The sequence below is a fragment of the Xyrauchen texanus genome, chromosome 40 (assembly GCF_025860055.1).
Source record: "Xyrauchen texanus isolate HMW12.3.18 chromosome 40, RBS_HiC_50CHRs, whole genome shotgun sequence".
Lineage (NCBI taxonomy): Eukaryota > Metazoa > Chordata > Actinopteri > Cypriniformes > Catostomidae > Xyrauchen > Xyrauchen texanus.
In genome coordinates this window covers 11,251,660-11,274,020 of record NC_068315.1, presented here as the reverse complement: position 1 = coordinate 11,274,020, position 22,361 = coordinate 11,251,660, and the positions used below count along the sequence as shown (strand labels likewise).

At 37.9% G+C, this 22,361-nt stretch overlaps 1 protein-coding gene across 4 annotated transcripts in view; it reads right to left on the bottom strand.

Annotated features, from left to right (window-relative positions):
- The window catches only part of LOC127633861 (vesicle transport through interaction with t-SNAREs homolog 1A-like), a 164,658-nt gene that overhangs the window by 74,601 nt on the left and 67,696 nt on the right, over positions 1 to 22,361 (bottom strand). For 2 of the 4 annotated variants that reach the window (XM_052113219.1, XM_052113220.1), the window contains 2 exons: positions 6,567 to 6,637; positions 3,398 to 3,470 (listed from right to left, as the gene is read on the bottom strand). In XM_052113219.1, the coding sequence (XP_051969179.1) occupies positions 3,405 to 3,470; positions 6,567 to 6,637 (137 nt within the window). In that variant the 3' untranslated portion in view covers positions 3,398 to 3,404. The remainder of the gene's footprint in view (positions 1 to 3,397; positions 3,471 to 6,566; positions 6,638 to 22,361) is intronic. The other 2 variants (XM_052113217.1, XM_052113218.1) reach the window with 1 other exon arrangement.

Genomic DNA, 22,361 nt, shown 5'->3' with positions numbered 1-22,361 from the left:
TTTGACAAAAATCATACCAGAACATTCAAATCTGCATTGGTGCTGCAGCTGAGCCAGAGAGAGCAGTTATCAAGTATGGGTAACTATACTGGACTCACAGCCAAAGTGTGCTTGATTCAAATGTGGATGAATGTATACACATAGATGTGTGCACACTGCTAGAGTTGTGTGAGAACACTACCTTGCTGCTTTTGTGGGGGTGGTTAGGAGAGTTAATAAAAAAAAAGATGATTATGGCATTTTTGTCAATTCAGTTGTTTCATTTCTATAGGTTTTGTAACATTCTAAAAGCTCTTTATTCCACAGATACTACAAGCTAGTCAGTGTATTCAGTAGGTTGCTTCAGAGGCATTAGGTATTGTAAGTATTACATAAAACTATGCAACAATAATAAAACAATGTGTTGACATAAAAAAGGAAATTCACTTTTGATACTTAAGTACTTTTCTGTACTTTTACTTAAGTAAAAATCTGTCTTTACAACTTTCACTTGTAATGGAGCAATATTTGATCAGTAGTATCTGTACTTTCACTCAAGTAATGGAGTTGTGTACTTTGTCCTCCTCAGATCTAATTTCAGAAAAGCGAGAAGGACACTCCAAATGCAGCCTTCGAATGTGACCTTCTTTCACGGGAATTCGGAGGATGTATGATGTGTATCCTTCATGGGCACTCACATCCCACAATTCTTTGTGTCAACGGAAATGTCTAAAAAAAAAAACAATTCCTGTAAAACTGATTTTCAAATGCAGGTAATGTTAATTCACAAGTTGAAATACCTCAGTAGATGGGTGCAGAGTATATAAAATGTATAATAATAGTAATATATCATTAAAATAAAGCATTATAGACAAAGTACACCTGTAAAATTTATTTTCTTTTCTCTGAACATCATTACCGGTATAACTCTCCTAAAATGTACCTCATACATTCCCTTCCAAAGATACTTTGTTCCCTTCTCACTGAAAGTCCTCACACTTGTTAAAGTGTGACTTGCTGTCATAGCAACCATGATAAGTTCTGTTTCTATTTGTCCTACAAAGGCCGTCTCATTTAAATGAGGCTTGTTTAAAGGAGGACACTTGGTATACTGCAGCCTTCAAAGGACGAGTTCTAGCTAGCATGCAGCCATCCAAACGAGACACAGCTTCTAAGTCCAACGCCCTCTCAGGTGAGTTACCACGCAAGCGATTCATAGTGGAATAATCGTATATATGTAGGTGAGTCTGTAATGCAAACCTTAAAATGTATTGTTTTTCAAACATTGTGTTTGAGTATAAGTGTGTGGATATCATAAAGTAGCAGGGCCTGATTAATGGAGAGAAAAATAAGTATTTATAAAGTCACATTCAGCCATTAAAGTCATGATTTAAGTGAAAGTGAATAAAACACACAGTTGCTGTCTCGCCTCTAGTGTTCATATCTCCTGGAAACTGCAGAGAATTGTACCTGGAGACATGTATAACAGGTTTTGCAAAAACGTATATAGTTGAGTCACATTTTCACTATGACACCAGGTTGTTTACTCCTTCAAGGTATCGTCATGTCTGATCAAGTAGAATAGTAATAGCACAACTCTCCTCAACAAGCCACACAATTTGAGGTATCATTCATGACTGTAGCACAAACGGTGAGGGAAATATAATACGTAGGGTTTGGGGTTTGTTCTAACCCTTAGCAAACACTAATAATAATAAATTGTGATATTAATCAAATGCCCAAAGGCTAAGCAAGCATACAATTAAATGAAAGTGAGGAAAATTGATAAAGTGAGACAGACGCACAGAACCCATCAGGAAAAAAGGAACACAAACAACCAAAAACATCTATTTGCTGTCTTTCTTACTTTACAGATTGTAAATGGCTTTTGAGCTGCTATGTAGATTTAATATGCAGGAAAATTATATTACTGTATTTACTTGTTTTTCAAGCAGAAAGGGAAAAAACAAATAAAAGAAAGAGAAAGGGAGGGAGAGAAGGCCTTTACTAGGCAGACAGTAAGAACAGGGGTGCGGTGGGCCTTCATGCAGAAAGCCAGCAGGATGAAGGGAGACGGCATGCATGGAAAAAGCTCATAAATCCTGATTTGAGCCGGCCTCACTGCAGCACTCCATTTCTTAAATGCTACGTCTGATTTAGTCTTCCCATTAGGTGACAGCTGAACTTTAACATTAATATGATAATATTGAAATAAGTGTGTGTTATTTACTTAGCGGCAGGGCAGGATGGAATAAGAGAGAGACAGAGGGAGGGAGGGAACAGAGAATGATGAATGATTTCTGGACAGCTACTGTGACACCGGGCGGCCGCGGCCCCTCTAATGAGACTTGACAAAATGGAGACATATGCAGAAATATTGGTTACAGTCTGTGTCCCTGGCATCCCACTCTCTCTCTTTCTGTCTCTCTCCTCCTCACTCGCACTCGCCACACACGTCCTGATTGTCTACAGCCACTGAAGCATCTATTTCAATTGCCACTTCCTTCCTGGCCCTGCGGTTTTAAATTTAGCTGGTGTCATTTACATATTACTCTTAATCAAAAAAAAGAAAAAAGAAACAAAACCTTGTCATCACGGTTCAGGAAAGGGTGCAAAAGCACTTTATAAAATGGAGATCTGACAGACGTTAAACTGAATTGAGTATGTTTGTGTGTGTGTCTGTGTGTGAGTGAGGCAGAGCGAGATATGAGGCTGGTAGAGAAAACAAGAGTAAGTGGAATAGAAAGAGAGAAGCAGAGTGCATTGCTTAAGTTATCTCACATCTACCACACAGGGAAAAAGACAATATCTCTTCAACTTGACGAGATAATGAGTTCTGCTATTTAAAGGTGATACTACATAGGGACAGAGAATAGTGGGAGGAACGCTAGAGCTACTTTAGGGCAGATGACCTGACATAAAGTTGAAATGATTTGGCCCGCACAGAATCTGCACCAGCAAAACTCCAAAGAAAGCTTTGCAGATTTCCGTAGAAGTCGAATGCATGCCATTCACAAAATTGTACACAGCCCTGCCCCTTTGAATGTCTGTTTATTTGCTTATCCTCATTATGAATGCATTCTGAAAGAGTTTAAATAAACATTAAGACTTGAATATATTTGGCTAATTTGATCATGTATAGCAACCAAGAGTGAAGTACTCTCAGCTCTGTTTAACACATTTTACCATAAGCCAATTTGCATGACTTTACCAATGGATTATGATTACTGGATAAGAATTAGAGATTGCACTCACAAAGAGAGCAGCACTAACTATTTAACATAACTATATATTTTGTTATACTCACAATAAAAATAAAATACTATTAAGATCATATTAACTTGATAGTTCATGCGCAGGATGGTATGGGGCCGTTGTCAAACACATCCATAGAAAGGGCAGTAGAAACGGTCCATACCTTCCGCTTACCTTCTCAGCATGCCGGTCAGGATGCGAGAGCTCTTGCCCAGGTTAGCATCTGTCTCTCTCAGCTGTGGAGGAGAAGAAAGAGAGAGAGAGAAGGAAAAGAGAATGTCAATGTTATGAGCACTAATAATAATGAACACATGGTAGAGGGAGAGACCAAGTTATATTTGTGCTATCAGGGAAAATATTAGGGATTGATAATAGATATTTCCTAGCATGTCTATAAACCTTGGCTAGAGAATTTCAATTGGCACAAATGAAAATGAGGCTGTGATACAGTTCTTTCGATATGCCACTCTGTTTTGCACATGGGAATTGATGACTAAACCATACAATCATGCCTTTTCACAAAATTTCCCATAAACAAAATCTCAGAACAACATGGGTTGTGAAAATAAGACGCAATCTGTGAACTTCAGACAGTCTGACATGTTGAATAAACTGTACTTCTGTACAGCCTTCTTTTCATTTACATCAAATTAAATATGGCCTCTATTTTGACTAAGTTCTATTGCATATAAATTAATTGTTTTTCATTCAGTGCGTAATTAATTTCCTGAATTTCCTGAACACTCTATCTCTTTAAAATGCACATATGTTTTAGAATTGTTATAGTATATGGCTCACATAGGGCGACGCATATAAAGCAAAAGCCATCCATCTGAAGGTGTGTGTGTGTGTGTGTGTGTGTGTGTGTGTGTGTGCGTATAGGAATGCTGACATTGCTATGGAAGTGAAGCCACAGTAACGTGATTCTGGCTGGCCTCTATGAGAAAGCCTCTGACTCTGTCCTCACTGTCAGCAGGGGTATGTGCGTGTGTGTATATGGTAGGCTCAGGGACAGATGTGGTTTTAGGCGGGGTTGGGTTCTGGCAGCACCAGCAGCCTGAGCTGCCTGATGTCTCTCTCAGCACTGGATCGGTCCCACAAGAGCTCCCCTCTGCTTTTCCCAAAATCCCTCTCTCTCTTCCAATCACAATGCAAGCGGGTCAGAGTGGGTCAGAGTCTATCAAGCTCACGTGAATTCAGAACCACAAAAAAGAACCACAACAAAAGAGATTACAAGTAAAGCAGATCTAGAGCAGTGTCAGGTTACCACCTACTAAATGGCCATCGGCATTCAATGCCAAAATATCTCTGTATTAATCAAGTTAAAAGAACCAAAGTCATGCAGGCCTTAACCTCAATACAAAGAGAAAAATACATTTACAACAAATAACAATCATACACCAACAATAAAAAGCGATACTACCCATGCAAGATGACATTTAAAAACTAGATTTTCATATTTTTGACAAAAACGTGAATGGTGGTTGCCCGCACAAATCTCAGTGCCACTACGGTTTGTGGATGGTTGCAAGGGCTTTGCTACTGTATGTGGTTGTTATAGGGTGTACACGGTGGTTGGCAGGGCATTGCTAGTTTTTTGCCAGGTGGTTTCTTAGTGGCTAATGAAAAAGAGCCCATCATCAAGTCTCTATGATAATATGGTTCCTAGGTTTGGCTAGGGATTTTTTTCAGTTGATTTATCGTCCACCAAATAACAATCGTAAGTCTGATTGCTTAGAAATGTATTAGTACACCTCTTCTCAACAAGACACATGATGTGAGGTACCATTCCTGTACAGTTATAGTGATACAAGTAATAGTGATACTTGCCTTAGCCAACACCACTAGATGTCTGTGTGTTTGTGAGAAAGAGTGAATGTACTGATTACTAAGAGACACTCCAAAAACTCCTTTATCTGCCATTTCCCTCACACGAAAAGCAGTTTATAGTTCTTTCCATCTAATGTCTTTTTATCAAGCTTTCTTTTCTTTTCTTCTCTCCATTTTTCCTGCCCGGCAAAATGTCTTTAAAGTGTGAGGGCCAGTAGGAGGGAGGAGAGCTATTCTCAATAGACAGCAGACCTTTGAAATGAAATGTTTTATTTCCTTTGAAATGAGCTGCCTGCCCAACTGCCATGTTGTGATCTTTAAGCATCCTTCATAAGGAGCCATCAGAGAGGCCCCTGATGAGCTCTCTATACCTGTCTGCTAAAAAGTGTGTGTGTGTGTGTGTGTGTGTGTGTGTGTGTGTGTGTGTGTGTGTGTGTGTGTGTGTGTGTGTGTGTGTGAGAAAGAGAGATAGAAAGATAGAGAAACGTATGGAAAGACTGACCAGGGACAGAGCAGGGACAAACAGAAAAGGAATGAAGGAATACGTTTTGTAAAGGTAAAAACAAACAGAAGCAGCAGCAGAAAGCAAACAAAATAAAGGTGAAAGTAAGGAGGGAGTGAGTGAGAAAAAAGGGATGATGATGGACAGAAAGACAGTCGATACTTGCAAAGAAGAGTCGAAAAAGCCCACTTTGAAGATTGCACAAACACTCTTGGCAGAGCTCTCCATGAATTAACTGACCTCATACATCCACACTTGGGTCTAATTGTTTAAATGTAACTGCAAAAATGGCAAAGAAAAGTGTTCTGAGATAAATCTGATGCCACTTGGTTTTATATTTTTTTATAATGCAATGAAATTTAACATGCAAACACTTTATGAGCCACTGCATGTATATGTTACAGGACAAGCATTCAATAAGCACATGCTGTGAACATCTAGTGTAACACAGTATATACTGGGGTCTATAAACTTCTCAGTGATATCCCTCCAACACAGTCACACATGTAGATGTAGAAAGAGTTACAAGGTTTTGGCATCCGGAAGATTCAAAAACACATTTGTTCTGTCAGGAGGTGTTTCTGTCCAGCTATGCCCATTTAGTCTAACATCATGTGTGAATTCACTGCATGTGATGGGACAACTACAAAGGCTTCTTATTGGTACTGTGTTCTGTGTCAAACATTATTTTAAGTGTGCTGTACTTTCAATCAATCATTCCAGTAGTACAGCTATGCTAATCTGCAGAAGGATAAAGGTTCACTGTGTTCAGAGTGCAAACTGGTGTTCACTTGTGTATGCTTGTGTTCTCTAGTCAAGCGTGTGATCTAGGGCACTTTGTGTCATCCTAAGGAGCTAAAATCTGATCAAGTATATATAAGCCTGAGTAATTGCTAAGTGAGAAAAATGAGTGTGTGCATGTGTATTTTTTGGTTTGTGTAGCATTCAGGAGATGATATGCTCAGAAGAAATCTGGGTGTGTTTATCGGTGCAAACTCACCCGATCTCGGGACCTCTGGATCTTCTCGCGGTCGCTGTGCAGGCTGGAGAGGATCTCCTGTCCCACTTGCTCTGTAAAGGAAGATAAGAGGAAGAACAGGGTGAATATGACAGTAGAACCCTGCTCAGGCCCCGTTTCACCCGCCAGGTGAAAGAGTAGCAGCAAGTGTCAATGGTAACTGAGGAATCCTAAATCTTATCATTATTAATATTTCTCACACTTAGGGTTTCTCAAAACCCCTAACCCTAAATGTCTGTGCATAACTAATCATGCCAATCAACGCACATGAATAATTCCTAAAACTGTGCAGACAGAATGTAAAAATCTCTGATGTCTGGGGACCTCCAACCAAAACCATTGCTCAACAACATGCTATATTAAATGTTTTGCATATCCCAGCATGCCTCATCAGGCTCTGCCTGATCAGCACATGCAATATTCAGCTGCTTGCTTACAAACACATCTGTCACAGATGTAAACCCACTTACATGCACACACTTTGAAAAACATCCTTTTTATGGCATCTGACAAGCTTATACATGGTCACTGTCATATACTCATCCCAAGGGTCAAAAAATCTCAACCTAGCTCCCGAGTCCCATCCTCCAGCAAAATATGAAAAAAGAAAAAGAAAAGAAAAAACCTCTTCACTATAAGTAGAAACCACATTAGCAGTTTGGAGAGGAGGAGGGTAAAAAAAAAAAGGAAGTGAAAAATCTTTGCATGGATCAAAGCGATGCTTTCAAATAAACCAAACAATCATGAGTAAACAACGCACTCATGACTGGATTATGCTACACAGGTGCAGCTCTCAAAGAGTCAGTGTGCAGCGTGATACTCGAGGAAAACAAAGAGATGGGCTACATCTGCACGCTGTCTCACAATAACAGAGCAGAAACAGAGATTCTAACTCTATCAAAAAATAATAATAATAAAATAGTGGGCCGTCTATGTAAGCAGTATTTTAAAGACATCACTGACAAATCCTACGGAAGTATCGAACGCATCCTTTGCGTTAAAATGCAATCCCACAATGCACTGCAAACAGTAAAAAAATTAAAAATACAAGGTGGCAGGCGAAAAAGATAATAATAGTTAAAGGAATATTATGGTGAGTGGTGATGGCGTAATGGGCTAAAGCACATAACAGTAAATCAGAAGGTCGCTGGTTCGATCCCCACAGCCACCACCATTGTGTCCTTGAGCAAGGCACCTTGACTCCAGGTTGCTCCGGGGGGACTGTCCATGTAATAAGTGCACTGTAAGTCGCTTTGGATAAAAGCGTCTGCCAAATGCATAAATTGAAATGTTATGGGTCCAATACAAGTTAAGTTCAATCAAGAACATTTGTTGCGCAATGTTGATTACCACCAAAAAACTATACAAAATGTACTCGTCCCTCGTAAAAAACTAATGCAATTACAGTCCATAAACATTAAAATACACATCGTTTCAAAAGTACATCCACAAGAGGTAAACATTATATGTGATAACATGATTTTAGTGTGATCAAATTGCTTTCTAACCTTATTAGTGTAAGGTTATATCTACACAAAAATTGTATAGAACAGACATTACACTACCATCATGTTAACACATATTATGTTTACATATTGTGGCAATACATTTAAAACTGTGTATAAGTGTACTACTGTAACTGCTCTTCTTTTTTTATATATAAACAAGGAACAAGTTGAAAATATTTTCTGTGGTAATCCAAATTGTGCTACAAATGCTAAGCTTGAACTGAATTAAACCGGGAATTTTCATTTACGTCAAGCTTAAATCAAGCTTTTGTTAGAAGAGCGAAAAAATTGTAATTCTCACTTTGACTAGTAGACATGTTAACGATGGCATACGTGTTCTATTTTGTTTATATATTATATAAAAAAGTTGGCAACCCTAATAAACACCATCACTGATGTAACAAATAAATGCACAATTTGAAAACATCTATAAAAAATATTTATATCTATCTAAAAAGGACTATAATACCAATAATTATGTGTGCTATGCCTATTTATATGTTTAGAACGGCATCACACCGATTTCAGAAAGGTGCCCCACTTTTTAGCAACTTTTCGTAGCAACATGCTAACGCAAAACTGTTTTGGAATTAAGTGTGAGTTGAGCGCCTTGTGTATTTGCATGCGAAAAAGAGTTTCTTCTCAAGTATAGCCTATAAGGTTCAATCTCAGTGAGGAAAAACAGCTTTAGAAGGCAGCTGCATATGTAGGCAATAGGCAGATAACTACGTTTGGAACAGACCCACAAAGAGAAGAGACAAGATGCACGGGCCAATGCCTAAACACATGTGACTCTTGCCTTCATTAATTTCCAATCAGAGTGGAGACAGATTGAAGGATACTGAGATTAGATGGAGCAGTCACACCGCTATGTGACAGATAGGCCAGATTAAAAGACTGAAAAGAGATATTAATAACCATCATAACTGCAGCCTGAGACACACAGCAGTCGCGCGGGAGTGGAAATCTTGTGTAAAGAAAATTAAGCACTGCTATCTGTCTCTGTCTGGGACAAAAAGGGCTTTTAAACAAATGAATGTGACACGACCACAATGGCAACAATGCAGCATGCTTTGCAATACACACACACACACAGATAAAGAGAGGGCACACTCACTTATATTTAACTTCAGATGATAAATGAGACCATTGGCATGAAGGGGTCCGAGCACAAAAATGAAACATTCCTGTCAGCATTTGCCGTTCTACGCCCAGCCAGAAACGAAATATAAATAAACACATGCTTTTAGTAAAAACACTACACCGCTGAGCAAAGGGGTTGCTGTTCATACACATTTTTGAGAAGTACAAAATAAATCTCTGATTTTCATATTTCTCTGACTCCTTTGAGATGAATTGTAATCGCTTTTTGTACCAAGATATTCAGAGTCAAGGTCTCCTTTTGAGGGTCACATGCTCAACTGTCTCCATCAACAACGATTGTTGCCATTCGCGCAGGATAATGCTTTGGCTAATGAAAGGGGAGTGAATGCAAATGAATTGCAAAGAAATATAAGGGAAAATAGAGCATTTACATACAATAATTTCAACAAAATCAAGTAAGAGGAGGGCTGGCTAACCGACTACATAAAACCGCTCTTCCCGTGCCACTGACAACACAGAATAAAAACTGTTAAAACCAAATAATGTTGTGTTCCTGCGGCCAACGCACTGTAAAACACATTATGGACATTTTCCATTTCCCCTGTGCATGAGCTCAAAGATAAATATTTATCTTAGTTGTGGGACGACAAATTGATGTTGCCATTAAGTACAAGCACCCAAAACACACACAGACACTTTCGGACGATTAGTTGTGAGTACACAAATGAGTAGAACTTTATCCATTCCTCAATTCCACAGCTCCATGTTTGCCTCTGTCGATATAATTGGACTTTTTTGTCTCCAGTCTTTCTCTCTCTTAATAATTGAGAGTAATGAGACTTGGACAGGAGTGTGTCAGAGGTTTGAGCAGATAGAAATGAAGGCAGCCAGAAGCTGAATTTGGCTGGAGAAAAGAGAAAAGAAAAAAAGATATGATTTCTCTTTTCTCCTCTTCAACAAGAAAGAGTAGTCGTTAAAAGACCAAAAGAAAAAAAAAAGGTCTTTCTATGGCTTGTAGACATGTTAACAATTGCATTACAGACTTGTTCTATTTGCTTATATATAAATGCCAGCACATGTCTTAAGAATAAACACACTCAAACAGAAATATTAACACCAAGACACATTACGTTTACATGTTTAGTCACAATATGCAATATATATATATATATATATATATATATATATATATATATATATTACATGTTTAGTCACAATATGCAATATATATATATATATATATATATATATATATATATATATATATATATATATATATATATTAGTAGCCTAGCATGAATTATGGTCAGGTCTTTACTATTCGACAATGAGGTGCTAATGAATTATCACACAGTTTAATGAGGATGCTGACATTCGTTCGGAAAAAATAAAACCTAAATAAATAAATAAATAGACTCCATGAGATCACGGCTTCGTGCTCATAATGATATAAAATATTCTTCACCCGTTTAAGGCCCTATTAACAATTTAAATGACCCTGACGCCAAGCTTTTCCACAGGCCTACTCTAGTTAAAGATCCAGATCCCCAAAGCCCATTTAACATGGATATTACTAAAATCTTTAACAGCACAATCATTACCGATGGGCTGTTTTTAATGCAGGCTCTTTTACTGCTTGCTGACCACCACTTACTGACAAGACCTCTGTTCAGACTGTGAATATTACGATGCATTTTTTTACTTAAAATATTAAAGTGGGAGCTTTTTTACTGTAAAAGCGTTTGTTACTTCTATGTAAACACTGCAGTGTGTCAGTTTGGCCTGCAAGTTCTGATTTACCTCTGTGGCCATCAGAAAATGAAATTTTTCAGTGACTGCAAAATACATGAACATATTTCATGTTCATATGTTTTGCAAAGGGATGGATGAACTTCATTCATCTCAACGTTGACATTTGTTTTCACGTTTGCTAACTTAGGAAGCTGTTTGAATTGCTGGGTGAACATAGTAGCAATACGCCATGCTAACCAGATAACTTGTAAGCTGATTGGCTTGTGCATTTGGCGCAGTTTCAATTGAAGTCCAATTATGATATTGCAATGCATAGCAGAGCAGTGTGTCTTGTATCATGAGGAAGTTGTCGATATCCAGTACTACTTCAGAGATCATTTCAGATTCAAACTGAGATGCACTGAGTGGTTGAGTTTAAACACATTTTGTTCGGTCCTTATCTGTAATTCAATTTGCTGTTATTTATTCTTATGTTAAATTTTCACCTTGCTGTCTTTTTGTGTGTTTTCTCTTCTACTTCTTTTCTGCTTCACTTCCTGATCATCTCACACTCCTGATACATTGTGTTAGTGCAGTCAAAGTTTCTTTCATATCCCTGTCTGTCTGTCTTTCCTTTCTGTGTGACTGGCCGTGCCCATCTGCCTTTGAGTTTGGCCTGCAGGAACATCAAATCACTCAGGATATCTCGGAGGTCCGAATGTCACTCGTTTTCATCCGTCTCTTCCCGCCAGCCGTTGGCAGCAAGATGGAGGCAGAACACACCGGGGAAGGAGCAGTTTCCACCTCTCGGTCCCTCATCCTTCAATCCGTCCATCCACCTCTCCTCAGCAGACACGTATAATTGGGCACATCATCAATTTTACAGCAGCTGTTTGAGTGCGAGTTGTCTGAAGCCCTCTGTCTGTCCCCAGAGCTGAAAGGGTACATGCCCTGACACAGGCTCACTCCCAGGCTCCAGACTGCTTTTTATTACAGAGTTGCAGCCACTTTTTGAAGGTTACCACACATACTTCTATCTGGACACAATCCACAGACACAGCCAAATGAGAGCAAAAGCGCCCAGGGGAAGAGTAAAGGCAGGTCCAACACAGAATGTCCCACACAAAGACACACACACACAAAGACCAACGCAGAAGCACAGTTCCTTTCTCTTAATTTTAGACAGTTATCCCCCTGTCTGGGAGCAAAGTGCTGATGGCACCTTTATTATTCTTGTTATTATTTTACACTATTCAACTGCTGATCCCATCAAATTTGAGCATCCTTTCTGTTGTAAAACGAACAAATGTCCTTTTATGCACCAAGATGAAATCAGCAGGAAACCAAAACAAATCTGGGCCTGGTCTAGGTCAAAAGCGTAATAATGTCATGGGTGAGGGTTTAAAGGAAAAGCTCAGCCAATAATGAAAATCCTTTCATATTTTACTATCTTTTACAATGATGCCCAGTATGAGTTCTTCTGTGGAACATAAAAAATGCTGCAATAGGCAGATTGTTTAGTCTCAGTCACCATTCACTTTAATAATATGAATGTCATTCCATAACATTCTGCCAAAAAAATGTGTGCTCCACTGAAGAAAAATTCATACAGGTTTTGGACAACATGAGGGTGAGATAAAAGTGACATAATTTTCCTCTAACTTAAAAGATTATGTCATTATTTATTCACCCGTATGCTGTTCAAACTTGTACAATGTTTTTGTACGGCTTCAATATACTTTAAATAAAGCATGCACTGGGGGCCTAGGTAGCTCAGCGAGTACTGACGCTGACTACCACCCTGGAGTTGCGAGTTCGAATCCAGGGTGTGCGGAGTGACTCAAGGTCCAAACCAAATTGATCTGGTTGCTAGGGAGGGTAGAGTCACATGGGGTTACCTCCTTGTGGTCGCGATTAATGGTTCTCGCTCTCAATGGGACACGTGGCAAGTTGTACGTGGATCGCGGAGAGTAGCACGAGTCTCCACATGTTGCGAGTCTCCGCGGCGTCATGCACAGCGAGCCACGTGATAAGATGTGCAGAGTGACGTCTCAGACGCGGAGGCAACCGAGACTTGTCCTCCGCCACACGGTTGAGGTAAGTAACCATGTCACCATGTTTACCTAAGTATGTAGTGGAAATTGGGCATTCCAAATTGGGAGAAAAAGGGGATAAAAAATAAATAAAGCCTGCATGTTGTATCGACAACTTTTATGGTGCTTTTATAGTTTTTCTTTTTGTTCTTTTTAAACACCTCCCGTGGTCAATCTGAAATCCCATTGTTGTATGGAAAATTCCACTGAAAAATGACAGCATACAGGTTTGGAATGACATGAGGATGAGTAAATAAAGTTTTTTGCTTAAGTATTCCTAGACAGTTAGTGGATGTACAGAATGATATGGAAATGGAGAGAATGTAATGCTCCAGAGGGGTGAATGAGACAAACGTTGAGAGATAAGGTATGGGCCGTGGCCTGTCTGTGCAAGTGCGAGTGCTGGGTAATCAGGCCCCATTTCACTGGCCTTTTTTCACACTGCTGGGCTCTGTTTTATTCATTGGCTCAGCCGTGACCCTGCCACGCTTCTGCTCCGACAAATCACTTCTGATTAAGACAAATCTTTATTAGTCGGTCACTCAACTTTCCCTATTAATCATTCTCTTCTCTCTCTATTTTTCCCAGCACACACACACACAGCAAATCTCACTCTCTTCTAAAGAGCCGATTACCGCCGATTGCTGTGTGTGGAGATGTGAGGGCTTCTACTTGGTGATAAGACACAGGTTTTAATGGGTATGAATGACCACGCCAGAGGGAGAGCGTTCACTAATAGAACTATTTGTTTAAGCTGGGGGGGGAGGAGGTTTCCCTACCACTTCCAATCCACTTTGATTGAGCTTTTGTAGAGAAGACTGTTTTAGTTGCTCAGGGTGGACCGGAGGACGAGGCACGCCAGAGAATGGGTTTAATGGCAGGATACACTTCGGACACACAACAGTATGAGCACATATTTAAGCAAAGATGAGAGATAGGTCCGAGAACCATCAATATTTACCTATTTCTGTATCAATGGGTTTATATGTTTGAAAGCACAGATAAGCAAAGATAATGGTCATTCTTTAATTATAGGGAAAATGTGCTGTATGTCATCTATGACCATTTTAAAGAAAGAAAGAAAAAATAAAGCTTAAGATATTAAACATTATATACTTTTACCTCATTTTTAAGAGTTTTGATAGGATACACATAACAGGATATTTTCTAACCCATTATCTTTAAATAAACTTAAAATAAACTGTTAAAATTAGGAAAGTTCCTCCATGCACATTTTCCTAAGAACTTAATAATTGATTTGGTATTTGTGTATGATTTGTAATTGTGGGGGAAAAAAACAATACTGCTGTCATTCCCAGCACACCAAGGATTTCAGAGAAAAAAAAAATTTCCAAACAAAAGTTGTTCTTAAGCAGTACTTCATATAAAAAAAGTATAAAACTGAGGCAACACAAATATGATAAAAGACACCAGGGTTTAGTAAATAATTACATTAGTTAAGAATAAAAATCAGAATAAACGATTATTTCGCCAATAAATATAGATCATTAACCAAACTATTGACTGTATGGTTGCCCAAAAATGGCACATTAATATTGGCACATAACAATGGGTCTGAATGTGGCTCATCCAAACAGCATTTAGAATTGGTACTATACTCTTAATAATACATTTTCAACATAGTAATAAAACAGTTTAAAAAGTTAAATTTTCAAGATTTCAAATAGTTAAAAGTGGTCCTAATTTTAGAATCACCCATAAATGGATATCACACAACTGAAAGAAAAAGGAGAGCAGTTTCTGTTAAATGTTGTTGCTGAAATTAGCAGAGTCTTGTCTAACATAACCCAACCAGCCCTTACAGTCGACCTAAACACTGCTGACACCGGGTGGGAGGGGAAAGTGTAGGGTGGTTAGTTTTCCCTCAGCAAATTGCTTCCATTTAATCAACTAGCATTACTGAAGCATCCAAATGAAAACTAATAGAGTCTGGGGCAGCTCTTGATTGCCTCACTTATAAAAAGTGCTGGCTGCCCACCACTTTCAGCTTCCATAGTTAAGCAAGCAGAGTTTCCATGGGCCACTGGAGAGCCATACATCTACGGCGCCCGGTCTGGTCAATTCGCACCCATCAAATGGACCTCATTCGGTCATTCACTTCATTCTTTCAGAGCAGGAAATGATTTCTTTGTGCAGATTAGGCCCTTGCTGAGCTGAAATGTGCACCAAACGTGACCGAGTGAAATTAATAAAAAGTGGTATACTGTCAGTTGACTTTATTAATATTGATGCATGTGCTGCCACTTTGGTTTTCTGCATTTTTTCTGTACCTTTCAGAGCAGAGAGGGCCACACTTCTTTGCCATTCAAAGAAAGCAAGAAAACACATGTACATTTGTCTTCATATGTCATAATAAACACAACTGCATGTGCCAGGATCACATGTGAGTACTTCAGTAGTACAATGCAAATTCTTTGGCTGACAATGCTATGATGTCATGATTCAGATGAAAAGGGGCCTTGTGAAATACAAATACAGAATTTGTATACAAAATACACGTCTCTGTGCCATAATTCATCTGAGCTGAAGAATGCAAGATTTTCTCTGAAAATTGAGAGAAGGGAAGTGAGAGAGGAAAAGAGAAAGGCAGAAGCAGAGTGTAAAAGAGCAAAATAGAGAGAGAAGGAGAGATGAAGGAAGAAAAATAAAGTGTTGAAAGGTTACTTTTCCCAGAATTTATTAGATCAATTGGGAGAAGGGGTGTGAGAGAGGAGAAGAGAAAGTAAGAAGAAAAGAGAAAGAGAGTAACAGAGCAAAAGAAAGAAAGAAGAAAGAGATAGAGGGCGAAACACAAGTTGGCATGGCTGCAGCAGTGGGAGGCCTAGTCTTATAATCACCTCACCTTCTCCTAATCACATGCTGCACATTATTTAACACCAGCTAACTTTACTCTGCCAGACTCACAAGCTCCAGTGTGTCGGACTGAAAGAAAATCATGACATTACATTGCCATATTTTATTCAGTTTAGAAATGTTAATGATCCCATTACTGTTGATTAAAGCATGTCGCCTCTAATCAGAAAGTTAACAGCCAGATCAAACAGCCAAACACAAATTTTGCCTTTTAATTATCTGTAAAAAACAACACCTCAGAGTGTTCATCCCTGCCTATCTCTGACAAAAACCTCAGCGGAAACGATGCCAAGATCTAACACTTCCTTACAGTTCATTATCCAATAAGAAAAACAAGGCAAAAACAAAACCCCAAAAAACATTCAGATCTTAAAAGCAATCTTCACAATTAGCAGAGCGCTTGGGGAGCCCTGCAGTCCTGTGTATCGCAGGACTCAAAATTGAAACACCTTCAATGATCTGCCGTCACCCTTATTTGCATGTTTTGACAGCCTAGTAGTGCTCAAGAAGACTTCAGCACATTTAAGCACTAACTGATTTTAGTTTTCACTCTCTTTCTTTAAATTAATCCATTAATCAATCATGTTTTGTTTAAACATTTCCTCCATCCTCCAGTAGTCCAAGACAATGGTACTAGTGAGTACTGAATTCAACTTGTACTGTTATCTGATACTTCAGAGATATGAACACAATTTGGTATGCAGAACAACAACAAACTATGTCTACAGCAGGGGTGGGGATCCTTCTTCCTATTAAGAGCCATTTGAGTATTGACAAAATTATTTGCAGGTCATACAATTGCTTGAAATGTCTGATTGTGGGTTGAAAGTAATGTGCACATTCCATTACTTGCTCAGGCACCAAGAAAAAAATGAAAAGGTCTATTATACAATATTTTGCATTGTTATAACTTTCAATTATTTGTAATCATTATTTTAAATTACATAAATTTTTTTTACAGATGGAATCAAGGCAATTTTATTGCTGTTTAAATTATATTTCAAATGGCCTTGCGGGCCATGTAAAATGGTCTCACGGGCCTTATATGGACCTTTAGCCTGACGTTCCACACCCCTGGTCTAGAGTAAAGTAAAAATGCTCTTTGCACGTAGAGGTGGACAGGTGTGTTTGGTTCATATATATTAATATTAGTTGTAAATAAATTGAGTTTTACTGTATGTACCACCGATTTATTTATATCAAATTCCAGCATTTACATTAACTGCAAAAAGAAAAAGAAAAAAAGAGAAAAGGAAGAAAAAGACAAGGGAACAGGAAAACCAAAATAAGAAAAAAGAAAAGGGAAGGGAAGAAAAAAGAAAAAGAAGAATAAAAGAAAAAGACAAAAAGAAAAAGGCAACCAAAAAACAACAACAAAAAAAAAAACATTAAACATGAGAACAAAAAGAATATATGTATAAACAGAATATATGTATTAACACAAGAATCACAATTCAGGGACACAATGTATGGCATGCTCAAATGTAAATTCTTATGCAAAGTAGACCGAAAACAAGAAGTATTGCTAATTGACACTACAGCTGCGAAGTAAAACTGCTCCAAATTTCTAAAATGAACTACAAGCCTACATCAAGGCCACATCCACAATACTCTGTTTTCTGTTTCCTTACATCAGCCTTTGCCTATGTATGTGGTACTAAAATAGATTAGTGTGGAATTGGCCCATGAAAAACCAACAACAATTTATTTGTTTGTTCTCAGAACACTTAAAGACTTGTTTTTAAATAACGTTGCAAATAATTTCTATTGAAATTCTGTTGTCTGCAAGGTATGCATTGTGTCTACTCTTTGTACAGAAGTAGAAAAAAAGGTAGAAAATATGGTTAAAATAGTGTTTCAACACAGAAAATTGATTCTTCTCTGACCTATAAAACATAAGGCAGAGAAGAGATGATCATGAGACAGACTGATCTCTGTGGGACAGCAGAGTTCTCCAAAGGGTTTGGGGTCCTCTGCCTAGAGAGCTTCATTATTTAGAATATCTTCACAGAGGACTGTCGTAGCTCACACAAAGACAGTCCTGATTCAGCCAAAACCCAAGAAAAAAAAAAAATCTGTCAAGAAAAAAAAAAAAGCTCTCTCTCCACTGCTGCTACATACATCAGCGATGTGCCAATGATATGTAAAATATGTATTCTCACAAAACAAACAAAAATTCTCAGGAGAATTAGGACTGTCTGCAGTAATTTAGCTTAAGCGCTAAAGGAGGGCGTGAAAGCAAGACATCAAACATGAGTCTGAATCTGAAGCATGCGGTGGAGTGCTCCTCTGTGCTGTTAGGATCCTTGGCACTGACAGACTCTGACAGTTACCAACACTTAGTGATTCTCCCACACTAACTTTGAGTTCATTAATACTCATGAGCCGAACTGTTGTCTCATAACACAGAAAATGCTCTGGTTAAACATGTTTACCAATCAGCTTATTTACAACTAGGGATGAAATGGACCCACTTTCAGGAAAGAAGCCACTGCAAACTGAGACGCTTTTTAAATATTAGATGAGCAATGCTCAATGGGAACATACAGTACAGTTTACATACAGTAAATGACGTTTTGTGTCAGTGACAACTTTTAACTCAAGCAGTGACAGTATAAATGTTTATATATATATATATATATATATATATCCTAATCATAATTCATATGACACCCATTTTTAGGTGACACTTTATAATAAATTGTATTATGTATTGTATTGAGTCATTAACAAACACTTCAAAAGCTTAAAAGATCAGTAGTTCTTTTATATTCAATTAGAAAATAGAAAATTTCTGGAGCTAGGCAGCCACTTATTTTTTTATGTAAAAGTGGAGCCTGGACATTTTACTGGATATAATAATATCCAGTGCAAAATTCATATTTTGCACGATATAAGGTGGATTACTGTAGATGATGACTATCCCTATTAGATGATGAACATTTCCTTTAAACATTAATAATGTAACGCTTCCTAATGACAAATTAATGAACATTCTTATAAAGTGTTGCCAATATTAAGAACTGATTCTCCATTTATGTGTATTCAAAGTCTAAATTCACGATATCAGCATGTCATAACTACATGTGCCCCCAAATATTAAGATTAGTGTTTAACCGGTATGTGTTTTTCAATGGTCTACTGCTAAATATTACATTTGATCCATCCAAATTCTGAACATGTGGTCAAATCATTGGCTCTAAAGAGTTTAGAGTTTACATGTACTTCACAGTTCACACATTTCTATTGTTGATAAGGTTTCCCCATGCATTTTTTCATAGCAACCAGGAGATAAGGCATGGCAGGAGCGCACAAGAGACACATCATGCGGCTCATTTAACAATGGTCACGACTAGCCTGATGAATAGAGTTTATTGTCAGCTGCCAGAGTGAAAATACACAATGTAACATCAGCATAGAGGGCACTCTGGACTCTAGGAAACTTAAGGTGTGTGTGTGTGTGTGTGTGTGTGTGTGTGTGTGTGTGTGTGTGTGTGTGTGTGTGTGTGTGTGTGTTTTATCAACAGGTTTGAATTAAATAAATATCAAGGCACCAAATCATAATCTTCGTTCACTTCGATCTTTCCCATTACATTTTTTTTATTTTGCTTCTTAAAGACGTTTGGATACAATGGCCACCACTACACAGGAAGAACACAAAATGCATTCAAGAGCCGATTCTAATGAAATGCACAGTAGACTGGGCCTCTCTTGATTTCAGTGCAGCAGCATTAACCTCTTCAAAGCAAACCAATGACTCCTGTGTGAAGACATGTTTTCTGAATGAAACACATTCATCGAATCACAATAGCAATATGGAATGCTGGCAAAGTCAAGGTAATATTAAACAGGAGCTCCCACAATGCAGGTGAAGCCACTCTGATACAAAAAAAGACTGAAAATTTACAGTAAAAAGGTTGATAAATACCATCCCAAGTAAAAAGTGTTCAATAGAAAGTGCCATTTAAGAACCTTACAGGACTTCTTTTCTCGTTTTAAATGTGCTTTGAAGAACAAAGTTTGGCTGGATGTTTGTGAACCATGGACAATGTTTCATATCGACGGAGCCCAACAACCTTGACTGTCTTCATGAGAGGCATCAAGTTGATTTGTCAAGGCTTCATTGCAAAGATAGTAAAGGAACACACCAATTGCAAATTGTGTGATTTCAAATACAGCACAGAAAAAAAAGAAAGAAAACAAAAATTATCATACAGTGTTTTATTAATGAATGTGATATAACCGATGTGCGGTTTATTCAGTATAAGTTCAGGAAAGTCCATAGGCTTTCTCCAGCGACTCAAGCCATTGCCCTTGCTCACCCCCGTCGTGTGTTCCAGTTCAGGCCACGGGTCATGATTACTAGCTCCGATCTGGACACATATCACTGTGCACGCTCACAAAGGGCCACATTCAGCATTTCACAGCAACAGTGAACGAGCCACAATTAACTTCTGATGTTTTGCATCCATGTCTTATGCGCATATCCAATAATATCACGTACACTGCTCATACCGTTGTCCAATGACAGGCAGTCTTACATCCTCCTCTCTTCTCCTGGGAGAAGAGGTGTGTCTTATAACTGAGTCTAAAGTTCATTGGTTGCTCCCACAAGTCAAAAATCCAAATGGCATTTTTTAACTTGATTTTCAATTGGTTAAAGAAAAGGAAAAGGAAAAGAAAAACAAAAAAGAAAAGAAAAGCCATTGGCAAATGGATGAGGAAAAGCAATTGGCAAATACCTTTTTAAAATGCTATTTTAAAGGTGCTTTTAAAGTGCATTAAAACGTGAATTCAAAAGACTCATTAATGCACTCATTTACTGCTACATTTTATGGCAATTTAAAGATTAAATAAATATTATTTAAAAATGCACAATTTTATTGTTTTAAAACTAATTAAATAAACAATTTTTTTTGTCCATTTATAAATTGATTTAGTTATTCAAGTTTTTATTTTCAAATGAATCGACTGATAATTTATTCCTTTATTCTTTTTTTAATTGGCACTCGTGGGCTTCAGCTGGTATGGATTGATAAATGGTAAAAGAAAATGAAAAGTCAAACAGTAAAGAAAAGCAAGTGTCAAATGGATGAAGAAAGGCAATTAACAAATGCTTTTTAAAATGACATTTAAAAGGTGCATTTAAAAATGACTTATTAATGTGCTGTTTTATTGCTAAATATAAGTATATTTTAAAACATGAATTAAATATACACATTTAAATGTGTCTATTTATTTGTCAATATATAAATTGGTTTATTTATTCACATTTTTATTTTCAAATTAATAGATTGATAATGTATTTCTTAATTATTTTGTAAATGGCACTTCTGGGCTTCCATATGCAGTTACCAATTTTTACAGAGCAATTGGTGGTGCTAAAGCACAAAAAGCCATTTTGCCCATTGATGTTAAATACTGAAGTAATCCTGAAACGACAGAAAGAATGTGTATTTTTTTGCAATTATTTATAATGTATTTTATTTGTCAAGTTGTTCTTCTCATCCAAGATAGGCGGAGGGTGGGGCAGCTGAAAGGTGTTGGGCCACTTAATATACTGGAGTAAAATTAGCTGTCAATCAGCATCACCTATTGTAAAGGTGTGAATGTGCTAACGGCAAGCATTCGCAACGCTTTTGATATGAATTGCCCATTCGTCTGCAACTTTGTGCACACGCTTTTTCGTGTTGTGCCCCATGTGAAAGAGCCTCTATATGCATTGTATGCCACTCACAGCCTCGTTTTCATTCCCGTCAAAAACAAATAATGCGCAACTATGAATAAGGTATTTGGCTTATAATATAACAGCACCTATCACCATTTACTTTCATGGTATGGAACAGAACATTTAAAAAGTCTGAGGGTGAGCAAATAATGACAAAATATAAATTTTTGTGTGAACTATTCTTTTCTTTTGAGAAATCACAAAATAACACGAACACACACACAAACAGTGGCACACAGATCTCTGAGACAACAGCTGTGTGGTCGTATAAGACAGGGGCTCCGCTGTCAGTGATACGCTGCTGTTTATGGACTGACAACAGCCTCACAAACAGAACCCAGTACCAGGACCACAAGCTGCCCTAAACATCCCCTAACAAAGACATGCCTGTCTGTGGCTTCGGCCTACCAAAACCACACATTGTTCCTCTGCTGGCCAGAAATACAACAGGGAAGTCAGACAAACCAAGCGTAAGTCAGAATTGGTTGACCACATAACAATGAAAAAGCGACAACATCAGAGTTTTCACTTTTGGATGAAATTAAACTGTATCCTTTCATGTATGATATTCATATCACACCTCTGTTCACACATCCTTCTCACTTTGAATCCTTTCGGCTTTTATTTATCAATTTATGTATTTATTAATTTATTTTCAAGCTTCGTTGGAGTTGAAGCAATTGTACTGAATCAAGGTAAGGGCTCTTTTGTCCTGGAAGTCAGTTCTTTCAAGAAATTG